Here is a 17,311-nt window from a genome sequence, read left to right on the forward strand (position 1 = left end):
GCAAAGACAGACAATCAGTCAGGATTTGACCTTGAGCTCTATTGCAAAAAGAAAAGCAAAGACTGAGCAAAATTTTCAAAGTAACATCATTACAAACTCTCCAACTCCGGTTCTTTACACAAGACAAACTCTCTCTTCCTCTTGATAATAAATTATCCAGCACCTAACTTGGTTTCTAATTTTAGTAAAAGAATCGATACAAACAACTGATGGTGATACCTGAAACCTTTAATTGGTGAAGAAAAAGTGTTTTAAAGTCTAACGAGGGAACCAAAAGATGATACGCACATGCTGGTACTCAGCCAGACATCGTCAAACCATAGAGCTAATAAATTGCTTTTTAGTAAACAATTTCTACGTCTGCACAGTCAACAGAATCCTCCATCAACCATTCTCCGCCTTTATATTTAAATACCAACAACACAACACGCCAATATGTGAAAGGTCATTGAAGGATTAGCTGATCATTTCATGTGCCTAACAGGAGAAATTTCAGCACTATAAAGTATCTAATATCCACGCGGCGGCGGAGCAATGTTTATACACAGGTTGCATATTGTTCTAATATGATGATTCTATTGTCTAGGTTGACTCTTTACTATTGATGCAAGGTTAACCAGAAACGCAGAGACCATATAACATTAATAAATGGAAATAGAAAACATAATTAATGCATACGCTTTCACATCTGCAAAATCATCTCATGTTGTGATTTCAACTCTTAACAGTCCTTAACTTTCTGTCATAAACTTCGATACCCATGCCAACAAATGTGATGGGAACAACAGAAAAGTTTTGCATTTTCCTACTCATTTTGGAGGCACTGTACGCAAATGAGAAATAGAGAAGGAATAAGGAATATAGAACAGATGTTACCTGTCACTATGTGATCAGATATAATGATATAATATAATTTTTTTTTCTGAACAGTTAGTTTTTAGTAAGCCTGGAGTAGAACTTCTTGACTACAAAAATCATGTGCCCCATACAATAAAGGGGAACTATAGTCTGTCATAGTTGCTTTAATAACCAAATCACCTACTTGTTTACTTCCGCTTATTTTACTCATAAAATTTACCACTGACTCCGACTTAGAAATCAGCCTAGTGATCCGGCAAATACCAGAACACTGCCTAGCCGAGATCTAGACTCTTTTTCATAGCTTCATAAACCAAGTATGTAATGCTTGCAGCAGGCACAACCTTGAGAAGATTTGGAAAAATTCCTTTGTAGAAACCTCTATAACCTTCTTTATGAAGGGTTCTCCAAAATACATCAGACATTCCCTTAAAAGCAGCAGCGGAATTAGAACGTTGAGCTTGCATTCTGGATAGCAAGAACATCATTACATTCAAAAATCGTGTAAATAGGATATGCTATAACCACTTCAGAAAACATGCACAATTGCCAAAGAAAACACTGTTCATGCATAACATCGTACCTGGTTCTAATAACCTGCAATGGATAAACACATGTTGCTCCCAGAGCTCCTGAAATTGTCCCACAACCCAGCTGCACAAGAGGTCCAGGTTCTACAGAAAACATAAAGGTTTTTAAGAGTGCAACTCTCCAAATATTCAGAATTACAAATCTGAAATAAGAAAAACAAAATGTTCAAAGCACAGACAAACAAAGAGGAGATTGTACCACTCTCACGAACAAAGTAACTCTTCGACAAATCTTTCAAAGTTTCATAGACCGCAAGGTCAATGCCAGCATAGGGGATAATCCCAAGAAGAGAAGGCACAAGACCTTTATAGAAGGCCCGAGGACCCTCATGAACCCATATATCCTTTGTTAGGGTCCCCAACTTGGGGGCCTTTCCACTTTCAAGAGCACAAGTCTGTAACCGAGTTTTTACAAGATCCAATGGATAGATAGCAGCTTGTGCCACTGCACCTGCCATACCACCGGCCAAAAGTCTACCAGAAGGGCCTATATTATCCTTGTCTTCCCCCATAATATCTCCAACTACATTTTTTAAGATTTCATATGCATAAAATTTTATGGCACTTTCAGGTGCAACCTTCAGGACATTTAACCCGTTACCTCGAAAAAACCCCAACAAACCCTCATCCTTCCATATCTTTCTAATAGTAGGCACAATACGAGAATTTCCTGTCTGGACTTGCAGAACCACTTTCAAGCGATCAAGAGGAGCAGTAGCAGTACGAGAAGCAGCTCCAGCAATTCCTCCTGCTATGAAAAATTTGCTTCTCTGGACATGTTTACTGATACCTTCTGGAATAACAGCCTGTTCTCCAATATCTACAAGGCATACCCTTTCCCAGTGATGATATATGTTCTCAATAGTAACTTCATGAGGGTAGAGTAGAAGGAAATCTCGCCATTCTTCAAAGGTTATGATTCCATTATTATCCTTATCCACATGCTCAACAAAACGAGCAAGTTCCTCATCATTAATTTCAATCCCTGAAAACAGAAACTGCCAGGGCTTATAAGATTGAAAAAACTAACAACCAAAATCCATGAACCAGGAAATGCTTCCACCAAAAGCCAATCACGAAATAAATTTAAATAATCATACAACGGTCACCACCAAATGCATGGAGTAAATTCAAGGAAAAAGAAAATAGTTAAAAGAAACATAGACACTGTAGCCTGTACAAAACTGCTAAGTAATATTAAAGAAAATTATTCATACCCCCCAAACCTCTATATAAATTCTAGATTGGGGTCCTACTAGAATTTGAGAATACAGGAATATAAACACAAAGAATAATGAGGGATTACAAACATCATATCTTCTTTTTAGAAATGCCAAAGGAAGCTTAATGATTCTTCACACAGACCAAAAACAATTCCACTCAAGATACTAGTAAAAACGGTTCACCCTTTGTCCTCCAGCAAAATTTCAAGGCCTGATAAACATTTGATTCAGACGTTATTGTTTGTATACCAATTGACTACATGAGCATGGCCTTCGCTTCTTATAAATGACTACTTCAGAATAAGAGATGTGGCAGCCACAACTAAACCCTCTTAACATAATTAAAGTCAATATTCAATTTCAGAAGTAAGAAGAGGATTCATAAAGCAAAATGGAAATGGAATGAGATGGCCAAAAGAAACATGGCAAAGACAGACAATCAGTCAGGATTTGACCTTTGAGCTCTATTGCAAAAAAGAAAAGCAAAGACTGAGCAAAATTTTCAAAGTAACATCATTACCAAACTCTCCAACTCCGGTTCTTTACACAAGACAAACTCTCTCTTCCTCACGCAGAGCCCCAGAAATGAGCCTCACATCGCAAGCCAATGTCAATTAAAAAAGAACTTCCATCTCATAGACTATCAAAAAACCGAAACGGATTAAACCTTCAAATATAGATAAGGTAAGATCAGGCTGAACAAATCCCGGTAACAGCCCCTCCTCAATTTCCCAATTAGCACAACAAGTAACAGCAAAAAACAAAGATGTTGCATTCAGGGAAAAAAAATCAATTAAAATCAAAACTTTTCTTTTTATCCCACAGTTATAAATACTTGATAACCAGATTTACATACTTTTATTACTTGATGTAGACTGAAGTAGTTGAATTTAAGTAACTAATGTTGCCAATATCCACTTTAAATACCAAAAATCGAATCGAATACTTTAAATAAAGCTGAAAAGTAAATGAATTTCTTGAATGAAGAAGCAATGGAACATAGAAAGCAATGTATACCAGCCTTAACAAGAGCATCCCAAAGCTCCTCAGGCAAAATGCAACCATTGTGTTCGACATCGATGGCTTGAAAAATCCTATAAAGCTCCAGCTCTTTATCGTCCATATACCTCTTGAACTCGTGATAGTCCACGCGCCCATCTCTATTCGCATCGCACACTTTCAACAAATCTTTGGCGTACTTATACTCCGCCGGAATCTGAAGCGCCGACAAACCGTTCTCGATCTGTGCGTAATCCAAATACCCGATATCCGCCGCATCAAAGAAATTAAACAAGCTCCGAATCCGCATATCTCTCTCTTCTTTGCTTTCCCGCAATGCTAATAGTACATGATCCATGGTAACCGGACCCGATTCCTTGACCGGGTTACAACAAACGGACCGGGTCGACGTCGAGGTGGTCGACGACTCCATCTTGGGTAATCCGACGTGTTCCACCGCGTGTCCTGCCCCGGTCATTTGCCCTCAAATGTTGTCAAATTTCGATATAAGCTGTTGCTTCTCAAGCATAGCAGCGATCTCTCAGTTACAGAGAAATTGAAATGAAAATTCTTGTGTTTTGTTTTGAACGGGTGGGTCAGAGAAAGGAGAGTCAAAGTTCCAAAGGATGACACGTAACAACATTTTAGGAAGTTAATGATGGATTTAAAAAGAAAAATAAATAAATTGTTAGTGAAAATATTTGGTTAAAAGAAGATACTCGATCGCTCATGCTGTCATGCAAAACAGGCCGGGTTTAAAAATAAAAAGGCTTGAAGAACACTGTAATTACAAAATGGGGAATAGGCACGTGTTAATCCTGGAGAATTATCTACTACATTCGTTGGACACCGGCACCGTCAATACGTTAATGGGTGACAGGACGAAATTGATTGTTTAATTATTTTTGTTGGGTGGATCTTTATTAACATCTACTTCATATCATCCAAATCTAACCAAACATACATGCAATTTGGCCAAGTAGGTTCCATTTTGTCAATGTAGTTACACCTATAACACCCTTCCTGAATTTATAAATCATATCTCCTACATTCAATTTCAAACCACATAACAAAACTGAGAACACCATAATTCAGATACAGACACATTCCCCACAACTCAGGAATCATATGAATGAAAGAGAGAAACAGCTTCATAAAGTAACTTCAAACTTTTACTACATCTTGAAAATATTACATCTAGTCAACAATATGTTAATTTATACATTACTAAGCTACAGAAAAAGGGGTAGACTTTAAGATGTGTTGTTGTATATTACCAGTACACATCTAGAACTCGGAGAACAAGTTCAAATCATGATTGGTTGGTATTCATCTTCACCCTTATTCCTACATCGATATTTTACAACAGCAGCAGCGGCAACAAGTCCCACCAGAACCATTGCTGCCCAAACATAAGTAGTTCTGTTCATTTTGTCGTACATCTGCAAAAACCAAACAGATCCCATTGTCAGTTGTTACAATCAAGAATGGCTTTTCTTTAATTTAATAAGGTCGCCAAACAAATTAAACAATTGCCACTCCAGATGGGCAAAAATTGATCAAACAAACCAGAGTCCTCAATCAGACTACTTATTCCAACATAATCATTAGTCTTGGCCATAAATTAAAATGTTTGCTTCTTTCCAAACAGTCCTGTTTATTTATCACCAGTATCCTGTATCTATAATTAGATTCATAAGCATATTTATTTGTATTATAAGCAATCACTATTTGGAAATCAGAACATTAAAATCTTACTTTAACGCGAAGATATGAGAAAGGCACAGGCTCTGGCACTCGGTCAGCAACCAAAATGTAGAAGAGCCCCATAACTCCCGTGTGTTCTCGGGTGCTGCTGTAGTTAGATTCTAGAATCAACGTCTCCCCATCTGTTATCTTGACAGAGCCCGGTTGAGGATAACATGTGGACATTCCTACAATGTAACCAGCCTCGTTTCCTGCCTCTGCCCCATCTCCGTAAGCTGGAATTGAAGAGCATATAGCCTTCCCATCCTGTATTTTCCACACAATCATATCATGGAAATAAGCATAACTTATCAAACTAACACATGCTATACATACCGATGGAAAAAAAGAGAAATTCAAACGAGATAAATTAAAAATGAACAAAATCACCTCTCGGTATAGTGCAGAACCTAAACCCCCTGAGTGCTGGTGGGCAACACCATAAATGACATAACCACCAGTCAGCATGGTGAGGCTTATTCTTTTTGTGTGAATGCACTCATCATCTGCCAAATTGGTGGCACTACAAGGCTCAATGTCATATTCAACCTGCATTACATATATTCCCATTAGTTTCGATATTTATAAAAAATGTGAACTAACAAAAACACCAGTAACAAACTTGAAGGCATTCAGTGTTAGGTCTCATATATGAAGGGTGGATTCATTTCCATGCTATTAGACAGGTTAATCATTAATGAATGCATTCTGAGAATGTGCAAATGTTTCTACAATAATTAAAAGTTTATCTCTAATGAAAGTCCCTCCTTAAGGATATAATCCAACGGTGTTGTTAAGGGGATTCATTTGCATTCCCATCCTTCTCCCCCCACCCCCACTCACCAACCTTTGTGTGAACAATCACCAGTGCATCAATGAGTATGCAATGTAAACCCCATCCCTCTCACACCCCCCAACCTTTGTGTGAACAACCTCAAGAGACTTTACCAATTAAGTAAGTACATATTTTACCATTAATACATTAAAGGACATGGGAGGAGAAAACGAAAAAAAAAAAAAAAAACTCAGTTTTATTTGGCTAATGATATTTTCAAGATTTCAAAATATAATAAATAGAGCAATAGCTGATGAAGATAAGTAAAGTCAAATTCAATTCCATGGAATGTCCAAAATTATTCAAAAGAATTTCATTCTTTCTCAAGGATGAGATTTGCGTAAAAAGAATTCACTCACCCGGCAATCATGCTCTGTGCTGAGTCCTGTTGAATCATTAAACCTCTTCAACTTATCAGTGACATCAAATATATAGATTTTAACGGGCACAATGGAACTACCCCAATCAACCCACTTCACAGTATATCTCAAGTAGAGGTTCCTCCTGGCACCTTCAAAGCCATGTCTCACCCTGCATTGAGTCTGATCATAACAACATAGCAAACCTCCAGTATAATCTGGCCTCAAACGTCGGCCAATTTCATCCACTGTAATATTATAAAGATCACACCTGCATTCAGTGCAACCCAATTTATCTTCCACACCTCGTGTATCAATTGCATGGACATTAAGCAGCCATCTCTCCTCATAGCCCTCAGGAATTTCGGCAGGATTACCAATTTCTATTCCATAAGGGTCCGGGATGTGTGTTTCTGTTCCTCGTGTTTCAGATCCAAGGCCAAAATACTGCCCAAGAACACCTTTCTGGCATATGCCATCATTTCTCACCTTAATGTTATCTGACTCACGAAGCTCCCTGTTGCGATTGTATTCTACACGTCCATAGTATCTTGCAACAACCCAATGGTGCAGATAAGTTTCATGAAGGGGAACAGGAATCCCTGCCTCGTCAATTACTTCTGCATTGAAACTCTTGACAGCAATATGACCCCTTGGAAAGTCGATATTGTGGTAATATCTGTTCTCAACAGATCCAGGTCCCAGCACAAATTTTGGTGATAGAAAAACTGCAGTTTTGATCTTATTTTCATTCAAATATGCCTGTGAATATGGCAAACTCATTGCCAGCAGAAGAATGGCTGCTGAAATCCACCATTCTTTGTAACAAGTTCTCATAGTTATCTGTGAGAAATTCATTATCTACAGTTAGACTATCTCTTTTGCAGACTCAAAAAACACTGTAATGGAGTTTGAAATCCAAAAATACAAATGACTAAGCAAAATCAATACGAAGATTACTATATTAATTTATCAATCCATAAGAAACATAAAAAATAAAAACTAAAAAAAAAAATTCCTCGTGATTAAACAGGTAATCACAACTGTATGCCATTTAAAATATGCGCAATGGACAGGAAAATATATAAATTCAAGTAAAACCAAATTACTTTTATGTATCTGAACTCAAGCTTCAATTATTTCTGGAAAATCTAAACCTATTCGTAGTAATTGTAATTTCTATATAAACCCAAAATTTCTGTAAGAACTCCAGCTCTCTTTGACAAAAACTCCTTTAATTCTGTAGACTTTTCCACATAAAGATTACCATAACAAAATACTACAAAAGAGCGAATGATTAACAGATGGTTTTTATGATTTCATTGATTGACAAAGAAAAAAATAATTATCCCATTACGTGCGACTGTGTCATAAAGCACAAACAAATATTCTGTACAAGAGAGAAGAAATTAAAACTTCTCAAAAACGCCATGTAAAAGCAAAAGTTGAAAACGGGTGATCTTCTGATAGTTTATAAATCAATCAAATGATTGTTATTTTTCGGACTAAACAATACTACTATGAAAGATAGAAGGAAAAAAAAAAGTAAACTGAGAAAAATAAACGAACCCAAAGTTGATGAGGAACTGCAACCGCTAACAATCCACGCTTGGTGAGCGGAAAATTTGAAGTATACAACCTTTGAAGTTGAAGCTTGCTCTGTTTGGCTGTGCTGTCTTCAGAGTGTATTAATAGGTAATAACTGATATGGAGGATACATTGAAGTATGCGAGTCAGCCACGTCATTTCGTTATTTTATAGGTTTTAGGATAATATTTTGAAAAAAAAGTTAAATTATGTTAGTATTACGATGTAGAGTTTTGAAAATTAATAAAAATACTTCTTATCCTTATATTTGTTTATTTATTAAATATTTTTATAATAAAATATTTAAAGTTAATAAAAATATCTCTAACTCACTCATTAAATATAGATAGTCGATCACTACTGTCGGAGGATATCCGAAGTTAACGTATCGATGTATGACTAGTTAGATTTTACTGTTCGTGCATCAATATGGCATTTTCTGACTAGATTCACAGTAGATCTGATCGAAAAAATGCTAGATCTAATGGCCAGATTTGGCCACATTTGGTCGTCAACGACGACCAAGATGCGGTCTATCTTGACCGTCGTTGATGACTATCTACGACCAAAGATTTGACTTTTTTTATTAGATCTATCGTAGATCTGACTGAAAAATGCTAGATCGGCGTACTACCAGTCAGATTCAATCAGTAGTGCTCTATTACACTAGATTCTAGCTAACTTCTGATAATAGTGACTAAAATTTAGTAAATTTAGGTTACTAGAATATTTTTATTAATTTTTAAAAAATTCTTTTATGTTGTTATTAAATTAATAAATTGAACGGGTTTGTATTTTGTGTTTGTACTAAAGTATGTACCAAACGTAGCCGAAAGAAAATGTCAAATTTGGCATGGCAAGGAGATTTGACAACTCAAGATATAGAGCCTAAGCAATGACGTTCTGTCCTTTTAACTTTTTTCCCGAAGCAGAACCATCAATCAATCATATTTTAACTAGAGTAAACTACTTTCCCCACCCCAGGTTTGCCTTAACACTTTCATCTAAAAAATTTTAAAATATTATTTTTTCACCCAATATTTATATTTTATTAATATCTAAAATACATTTCTTTTTTTTAACCGGCATTCAAAGAGTTACCAAGAGTCAAGATAAGAGGTTTTTTAGTACAGTGAAGGCCGATGGATCAAATAATGGTGATCGATTGAATATTTATCATCAGAATCAATCAGAAATCAACAAAAAACAAGAAACTTTAGCTTTGCGATGACTGATAATCGACAAGAAATCAGGTATTGGATTAATAACAGTTTTGTAGATAGGAGATTGGAGGTTCAAATAGTAGTGATGGAGAGAATTTTTGTTACTGGAATTGGCTAGAATCGACTTTAAGTAGTAACAGAATATTAACTTTGGGTAGAAAAATAATATTTTAAAACTTTTTGAGTAGAAAATGTCATCAGGGCAAACCTTGGGTGGGAAAAAGTCGTTCTCTTTTAACTACGTCAATAAAGTTGGCCTCTTGGAAGAGAAAATTTAGAAAAAAACAATTGACGGAAAATTGGCCTCTACCACATTAAGTTTAGAAAACCCGAACATTGGTTGAAATTTTTTTAAACAAAGAAAGTAACGAGTACTAAAAGTCTAAAACCCCACGATATTGACTTAAAATGATATTGTATTTGCCGTTTCTAATTGCTAAACGTTTCTTTAACGGCGGTAATTTTGTTGATAAATGTCAGGATCATGGCCAGCTCAAGATAAGATTGGACAAAGGAGAAAAGCCAACTGAAAATGGAGGCTTTTACATTAATGCCAACTGGACAAGAACAAATCACAAATATCGATCCATATTTTAAACTCTCCTGTCGGTTTATATGTTGTCGTTGCTTTCATAAATAATTCACTTACGGCACTCAATCCTGGATTATTCTTGATGGGCTCCCACTCTATCACAATAGTATAAACATATAGGCAAATTTAATCCCAGTCTTGTACACAAGAAGTTTTAGTATTTGTCGTTTTGGATGATTAATTAATGGATTAACTCATTACGAGAACGATTGTATTTTTGTTCAATATTTAAAAGGAGAAAGACTTTTTCCCACCCAATGGTTTGGCGAAATGACACTATCCCACCCATGCAATTTCAAAACGACACTTTCTCATCTATCGTTATGTTTCATTAGGCAAATTCGTTCTGAAGAATGGTAAGATGGTTTATTTACATGAAGCTCTAAAAATCAAAATTTAAAAATTGAAACTTTGTCTGAATGGTTGCCACGTGTCCCACTAAAGTACTTTGACGAAAAGAAGGGAGAAGCCTTTTCTCCTTGTTCTCTGTAACTCTCCCTATTCTCAGTAACTGAAGCACTGGCGACTGCCAACTTAGGGTTGCCAACTAATGAAAAGTCATTTTCCTTTTCTCCTTGTTCTCAGCAACTAGCGACTTAGGGTTGCCAACTAACGAAAAGTCATTTTACTTTTCTCCTTGTTCTCAGCGACTAGCGACTTAGGGTTGGCGAGTGGCGGCTTACGGTTGGCGACTGGCAAGAGAAGAGATCGTGTGGAGAAAAATCTAGGGTTTCTTTGAAATTGTAGAACTACAGCAAGGATTATCACTACTTGCGGATTTAGGTATAATTTCCTCTAAATCACATTACTTTGTGTTTTCATTGTGTTGTTTATTTTTGTCCCACTATTTTTTGATTATCTCCTCATTTGTTGATCGTTGCTTCTTATTTGGATTTCTTACTATTGTTTCCGCATCCTAAGTGTTCGATTAATTATAGCACCGGATATATTGTAGTGTTCCCACCATCTGCTCAATCATGCTTTCCACAAACAAAGCCCTAACTGACTCTACTAAATCTATAGCCTCCTTTTCTTCTCACTAATACCAATCATCATCAGCAGCAGCAGAAAAATTCGCCAACAATTATGACCTTCTAATTGAAATATTTGTTTGCCTCCTTATAAAATCCTCAATCAAATTTAAAGTTGTATCCAAACACTGGATTTCCTTAATCTCCAACCCCCACTTCTCCCTCCGCTTAAACTTTATTCCTAGATCCATCTTTGCCCTTATTTTTCTTTTAAAAGGTAGTCCTAAAAATTTATGTCAAAAATTTAACGTTGTAGGTTGAACACGTTATATGAGAACAAAATGTTTTAGCTGCAAATAAATTCATTGAGCTATTTACTAAGTTAATAGTGGCCAGACTTACCATCATTGCAAATGGAAAGCTAGTGTGATATTTGCCTCCCCAAGGTCCTCATAAATTCTAGAACTACAGGCAATAAGGAATATTTTTGAGAAAAAAATGTAAGAAAGATTTTGTATCTACAGCCTAATTCTGGAGTAAATCCCATGGTAATCAAAGATTTATGACTTTGCAATTTGTAGATATCTCATTTTTTTAGATATACATTCATACTATCATAGATCTTCTCATCAAACATGTTATCAAGATAGAGATGGTACATGCGGGAACATTTTGCAAATTATGCTACGTTTGACATGTCACAGTATCTTTTCATATGACTTAATAGTGCTTGGTTTTGCTTACAGTTAATCGAGAAACTATGTCAGAACCCCTCCTGGAGAAGTGAAGTTATAAGTGATGAAAGAAATAGCAAAAGAATGTCAGATTGACTAGTATACTTGAAACCTTGGTTGGATTGCAGATACGCTATGATAAGACAGATGAGTGCAAAAAGTGATGTTTATAGCTTTGGTCTTGTCCCGCTGGAACTCTTAACTAGGTGGAAGCCTGTTAATCATACTCTGTCACGTGAGCAGCAGAGTCTTGTGACATGCGTATGAACTTCATCTTTGTTCTTTTCTACCACTAACTTGTTTTGGAACATACATATTTTTTCTATTTTATTATTCTCTATACTGATAGATAACAAATTCATACATGTGTAAGCTTCATTCAAGCTGATTTTTATGCAATTCTGGATTGTTTTAGGCAACTCCAAAACTCAGTGAAGATAAGGTGAAGCAATTTGTTGACGCTAAGTTAAATGGAGAATAGCCTCTTAAGGCAGTTACAAAGGTACTGAAGATGGTAACTTTGACTGAAAATAATGATCAAATTCGAGCTTTCTTGGTGGAAGAGCAAAGGATTGTGAAGAAGGTTCTGAAAATCTAGAAAGCAAAGGAAAATCAAGCTTCAAGGAGATAGAAAGCAGGAGGGTGAAAGCAAAACTTTTTGGATTTTAAGAAATGAATGAGAAATTGGAAAAACTTCTTTCTTTGTATTCGATTCGCTATTTTTATTAGGTTTGAATTGACAAAATTACTTATACATATGCACTGTAATTTTACAATTTTGATTCTTATTTAAGAATATCACTAATGCTAATACTTAGTTTTATTTGGGTTTAAATTGACAAAAATTTAATATAAATGCGTTGCAGCAACCATAGGGATAAATTGGTAATTTCAAAATTTTAAAAATCTAATTGTAACTTCATTGATTTAAAACATTATTTTTAATAAAAAAAAATGGAGGGACAAATTGGTAATTTATATTTTCATATATAGTTAAGGGCATGTTAATAATTTCGTATTTAAGAGTGAGTATGTTGGTGATTGACTGGGTTAACATGACATAAAATAATAATAAAAAAATTATTAAATCAAATAATAAAAGGTATTTTCATCTTTATAGTCTTTTGCTAATGAAACATAATCGTGGGTGGAAAAGTGTCATTTTGAAACTTTCACAGGTGGGAAAATGTCGTTTCGCCAAACCTTGGGTGGAATACAACTTAAATATCAGGGCTTGTGGAATATTTTACATTAGGTATTTGATATAAATACCTACTATTAATATTTTAGGATACAGAAGTTAGATAGGGTACTTTGCTAAGCCAAGCCGTGAAAAAAGAAGTTGAATTATTTCTACATAATATTTTATATTATAAAATCAGCACTAGAAACAAGTTCAAATGATAAGTGGTCGGTATTCGTCTTCGTGCTTGTTCCTGCGTCGATACCATACAGCAACAGCAACACTCAAAACTCCCACCAAAACGACTGCGCCTGTCCAAACATAACCAGTTCGGTTCATGTTGTTGTACATCTGCAAAAACCAAACAAATATTACATCTCCTTGTTACAATCAAGAAGGCAATTGCCACCCATATGAGCAAAAATTAATCAATCTATAATTTAGCTTGCGTTTATTTATCTCCCGTATCTAAAAACGTGTTCACAGGCATATTTACATGTATTTTTGTCAGTCACTAGCTATTTGGCAATGGAGAAAGTAAAATCTTACTTCAACTGGAAGATGTAATATACGCTTGGGCTCTGCCACCTGGTCGACCACCAAAATGTAGAAAAGCCCCATGACTCCTGTGTGAACTCGGGTGCTGCTGTAGTTCGATTCCAGAATCAGAGTCTCCCCGTCTGCTATTTTGACAGAGCCTGGTTGAGGATAACAAGTTGACATTCCTACAATGTAACCAGCCTCGTTTCCTGCTTCCGTCCCATTTCCATAAGCTGGAATTGAAGCGCATATAGCCGTTCCATCCTGAAGAACCATGAAATTTTAATCAAGGAAATCGCTTTAAACATGTCTTGACGTATCCATAGTAGAATAAATGACCAGAAAGCGTGTAGTAGGAATGGAAAATTAGATCTAAAATCACCTCTCTGTATAAAGCAGCGCCTATGCCCCCTGAGTGCTGGTGGGCAACGCCATAGATGAGATAACCACCATTTGTCATTGTGACGCTTATTCTTTTGGTCTGAATGCACTCATCATTAGCCAAATTGGTGGCACTACAAGGCTCCACTTCATATTCTACCTGCATCATTAACCACCGTTTGAAAACAGAACTAATGTTTAAAAAATGGATGATGAAGGAATTAGAGCCAAATTCTATTCTAAGAATGTCCTCAAATAAACCAAAACCATTTACCTTGCAATCATGCTCTGTGCTGAGTTCTGTTGAATCATTAAACCTTTTCCAATTATCAGTGACATCAAATATATAGATTTTAACGGGCACAATGGAACTATCCCAATCAACCCACTTCACGGTATATCTCAAGTAGAGGCTCCTCCTTCCACCTTCAAAACCATGTCTCACCCGGCACTGTGTATGATCATAACAACATAGCAAACCTCCGGTATAATCTGGCCTCAAAGTTCGTCCATACTCATCCACCGTCACATTATACAGATCACATCTGCACTCTGTGCATCCCAACTTATCTTCCACACCTCGTGTATCAATTGCGTGGACGTTGAGCATCCATCTATCCTCATATCCTTCTGGAATTTCAGCAGGATTTCCAATTTCTATCCCTTAAGGATCTGGAATATATGTTTCTGTTCCTCTTGTTTCAGATCCAAGGCCAAAATACTGCCCAAGAACGCCTTTCTGGCATATGCCAGCATTTCTCACAGGCTTATAATCTGATTCACGAAGATCCCTGTTACCGGTGTAGTCAACACGTCCATAGTATCTTTCAACAACCCAATGGTGGAGATAGGTTTCATGAAGGGGAACAGGGTTCCCTGTCTCATCAATTACTTCTGCGTTGAAACTCTTGAGAACTACATGACCTCTTGGAAAATCGATGTTGTAATAAAATTTATTCTCAACAGATCCTGGTCCTAGCACAAATTTTGGTGACAGAAAAACAGCAGATTTGATCTTACTTTGACTGGAATATGCTTGTGAGTATTGTATGCTTAATGCCATAAGAAGATTGACTAGTAAAATCAACCATGGTTGAGAACAATTCCTCATATTTTCCTGTCAAAGTTACGACTGTTAAATACATTATCTTTAGTTGATTAAGCCATACGATCTTTAAACTGTAGACTAAAAACACAGTCCAAAGGAGTTGGAAATCGAAACATAAATACTAAGGCTCAATATAGAAGTTGCTCCATGAAGTATAAAATTTATTTACAATCGAAATAAATTTTATACTTGACGAAAGATAGTAATTAAATTAGCTATCACTGATAGAATTAAAGTTTAATATATATGTATACAATAATAACTAAAAATAATTGAAATTGAGAAGAAAGAACGTACCCACGTTTGGATGAAGAACAGCGACTACTGAAAGTTCAGTGTACCTTGGAGTGAAAGAAAGGAGAGACAAATTACTGGACAACGTTTAAATTATATATATATATATATATATATAGTGATCTCGGTATTAACGACGTCGTGTAGCATGATATGATTTTGAAAATTGAAATGAAGATAAAATTACATTACATATGCAATGACGTTCAACATAAAGTTCCTAACTTCTAGATGGAGCCATCAGCCATTATTAAAGACACCCATGCTTCTTAAAATTTTTAAAATCTCACTACCTCGTCTTAAAACCCTAGTATGATAGTTACGTCACACCATACTCAAGACATTAAATAACTTTAACTAAATACAAACATTCATTCTTAAGGATGAACAAACATTCCTTCATAAGAAATAATTATTTCTTCATAAGGAATAATCATTATTTTAAAAAAAATTATTGTTCCTTATTAATAAAACAGACATTCCTTATAAATAAACGGCCGTTTGTCCCTAAAGAACGATTGTTCATCTCTTAAGAACAGTCATTCATATTTAGTTAAAGTCGTCAATTGGTTTGGTAGTGGAAACTTTGCTAGCATGATAAGATTTGTAAGATAATGTTGTGAGATTGAGTTGTAAATGTGGTATTTTTGTAGTGGAGATATCAAAGTTTCTGATATAATTTCTTAAATTGGAAGCTTTTAACATTAATGACAATTAATAAAAAAAGAAAAATATTTATGTATTGAGTAATTCTACACATATATCATTTTCATATAACATTTTTTATATATTATAATGTGATAAAAGATAAATTAGGTGAAAGTTTATTTTTAATTTAAAATCAATCAACTATCTTTTATTACGTTATGTTATATAAGAAATATTATAAATGTAGTATTATGCCTACATATTACCGACATTCTGTGCATTCTGTAGGTTAATCCAGTATATATGAACTTGTTGGAACTACTGAACGTTGAAAGCGCGTATAAATAATTGGGCACTACACTAGGGTGCGTTTACACAACGCATTAGATTAAACTAATTTTTACAAGGTTGGATTGGGAGAGGACAATATTATAATACTATATTACAAATTACGTCTGGTAAAATATTATTTGAACATATTCTATTTGGAAAAAATTTCATTTTTCGTACAAAAAAATGAGAAGAATTTGTATGATAATTTGTCTTCTAAAGATGTTTTGAGACAATAGTAAAATCATTTATAAAATATAGTAAATTAGTAATACAAAGGAGTCGTCAATTTACTAGCTTCCTATCAAACCAAAATGAAACCGCAAACGCAGTCAGGAAAAATGAAAAACTGAGTGCTAAGTATATTAAGAAAATTAATCGTACCTCCCAAACCTCTATATAATTCTAGATTGGGTCCTACTAGAATTTGAGAATACAGGAATATAAACACAAAGAATAATAGGGATTACAAACATCATATCTTCTTTTTAGAAATGCCAAGGAAGCTTAATGATTCTTCACACAGACCAAAAACAATTCCACTCAAGCTACTAGTAAAAACGGTTCACCCTTTGTCCTCCAGCAAAATTCAAGCCTGATAAACATTTGATTCAGACTGTATTTTGTATACCAATTGACTACATGAGCATGGCCTTCGCTTCTTATAAATGACTACTTCAGAATAAGAATGTGCAGCCACAATCAACCCTCTATAATTAAAGTCAATATTAATTTCAGAAGTAGAAGAGGATTCATAAGCAAATGGAAGAATGAAGAATGGCCAAAGAAACATGGCAAAGACAGACAATCAGTCAGGATTTGACCTTTGAGTCTATTGCAAAAGAAAAGCAAAGACTGAGCAAATTTTCAAAGTACATCATTACCAAACTCTCCAACTCCGGTTCTTTACCCAAGACACCTCTCTCTTCCTCTTCCTCACACAGAGCCCCAGAAATGAGCCTCACATCGCAAGCCAATGTCAATTAAAAAAGAACTTCCATCTCATAGACTATCAAAAACGAAACGGATTAAACTTCAAATATAGATAAGGTAAGATCAGGCTGAACATACCCGGTAACAGCCCCTCCTCAATTTCCCAATTAGCACAAC

At 35.4% G+C, this 17,311-nt stretch overlaps 2 protein-coding genes across 3 annotated transcripts; both read right to left on the reverse strand.

Moving 5' to 3' along the window:
- Positions 1-913: 913 nt before the first annotated feature.
- On the reverse strand, positions 914-4,565 carry LOC116135723 (calcium-dependent mitochondrial ATP-magnesium/phosphate carrier protein 2-like). Of its 2 annotated transcripts, none has more exons than XM_031421435.1 (4): positions 3,689-4,565; positions 1,648-2,433; positions 1,442-1,532; positions 914-1,326 (listed from the first exon to the last, which is right to left on the reverse strand). In XM_031421435.1, the coding sequence occupies exons 1-4, from the start codon at positions 4,146-4,148 to the stop codon at positions 1,134-1,136; spliced, it is 1,530 nt and encodes a 509-aa protein (XP_031277295.1). In that variant the 5' UTR covers positions 4,149-4,565; the 3' UTR covers positions 914-1,133. The 2 variants fall into 2 exon arrangements, with proteins under 2 accessions (XP_031277295.1, XP_031277296.1); XM_031421436.1 differs by having other exon boundaries at positions 1,648-2,446; positions 3,689-3,830.
- Positions 4,566-4,799: 234 nt separating this feature from the next.
- LOC116135727 lies at positions 4,800-15,305 on the reverse strand. The gene is given in 10 exon segments (XM_031421440.1): positions 4,800-5,112; positions 5,429-5,683; positions 5,807-5,965; positions 6,611-7,410; positions 7,800-7,839; positions 11,307-11,333; positions 13,489-13,704; positions 13,823-13,981; positions 14,096-14,938; positions 15,227-15,305. Coding segments are annotated over 9 exon segments (2,628 nt in total). The 5' UTR covers positions 14,933-14,938; positions 15,227-15,305; the 3' UTR covers positions 4,800-4,977.
- Positions 15,306-17,311: the final 2,006 nt, after the last annotated feature.

The sequence above is a fragment of the Pistacia vera genome, unplaced genomic scaffold, assembly GCF_008641045.1.
Source record: "Pistacia vera cultivar Batoury unplaced genomic scaffold, PisVer_v2 Contig302, whole genome shotgun sequence".
NCBI lineage: Eukaryota > Viridiplantae > Streptophyta > Magnoliopsida > Sapindales > Anacardiaceae > Pistacia > Pistacia vera.

Bases quoted from the DNA above. Each gene is read 5' to 3' on its own strand.
- LOC116135723 (XM_031421435.1), bottom strand. From the start codon at position 4,148: ATGACCGGGGCAGGACACGCGGTGGAACACGTCGGATTACCCAAGATG. The intron at 1,533-1,647 runs GTACAATCTCCT...TGTTTTCTGTAG, and splicing joins TTACTTTGTTCGTGAGAGTG to AACCTGGACCTCTTGTGCAG. The intron at 1,327-1,441 runs GTACGATGTTAT...CTTGCTATCCAG, and splicing joins TTGCAGGTTATTAGAACCAG to AATGCAAGCTCAACGTTCTA.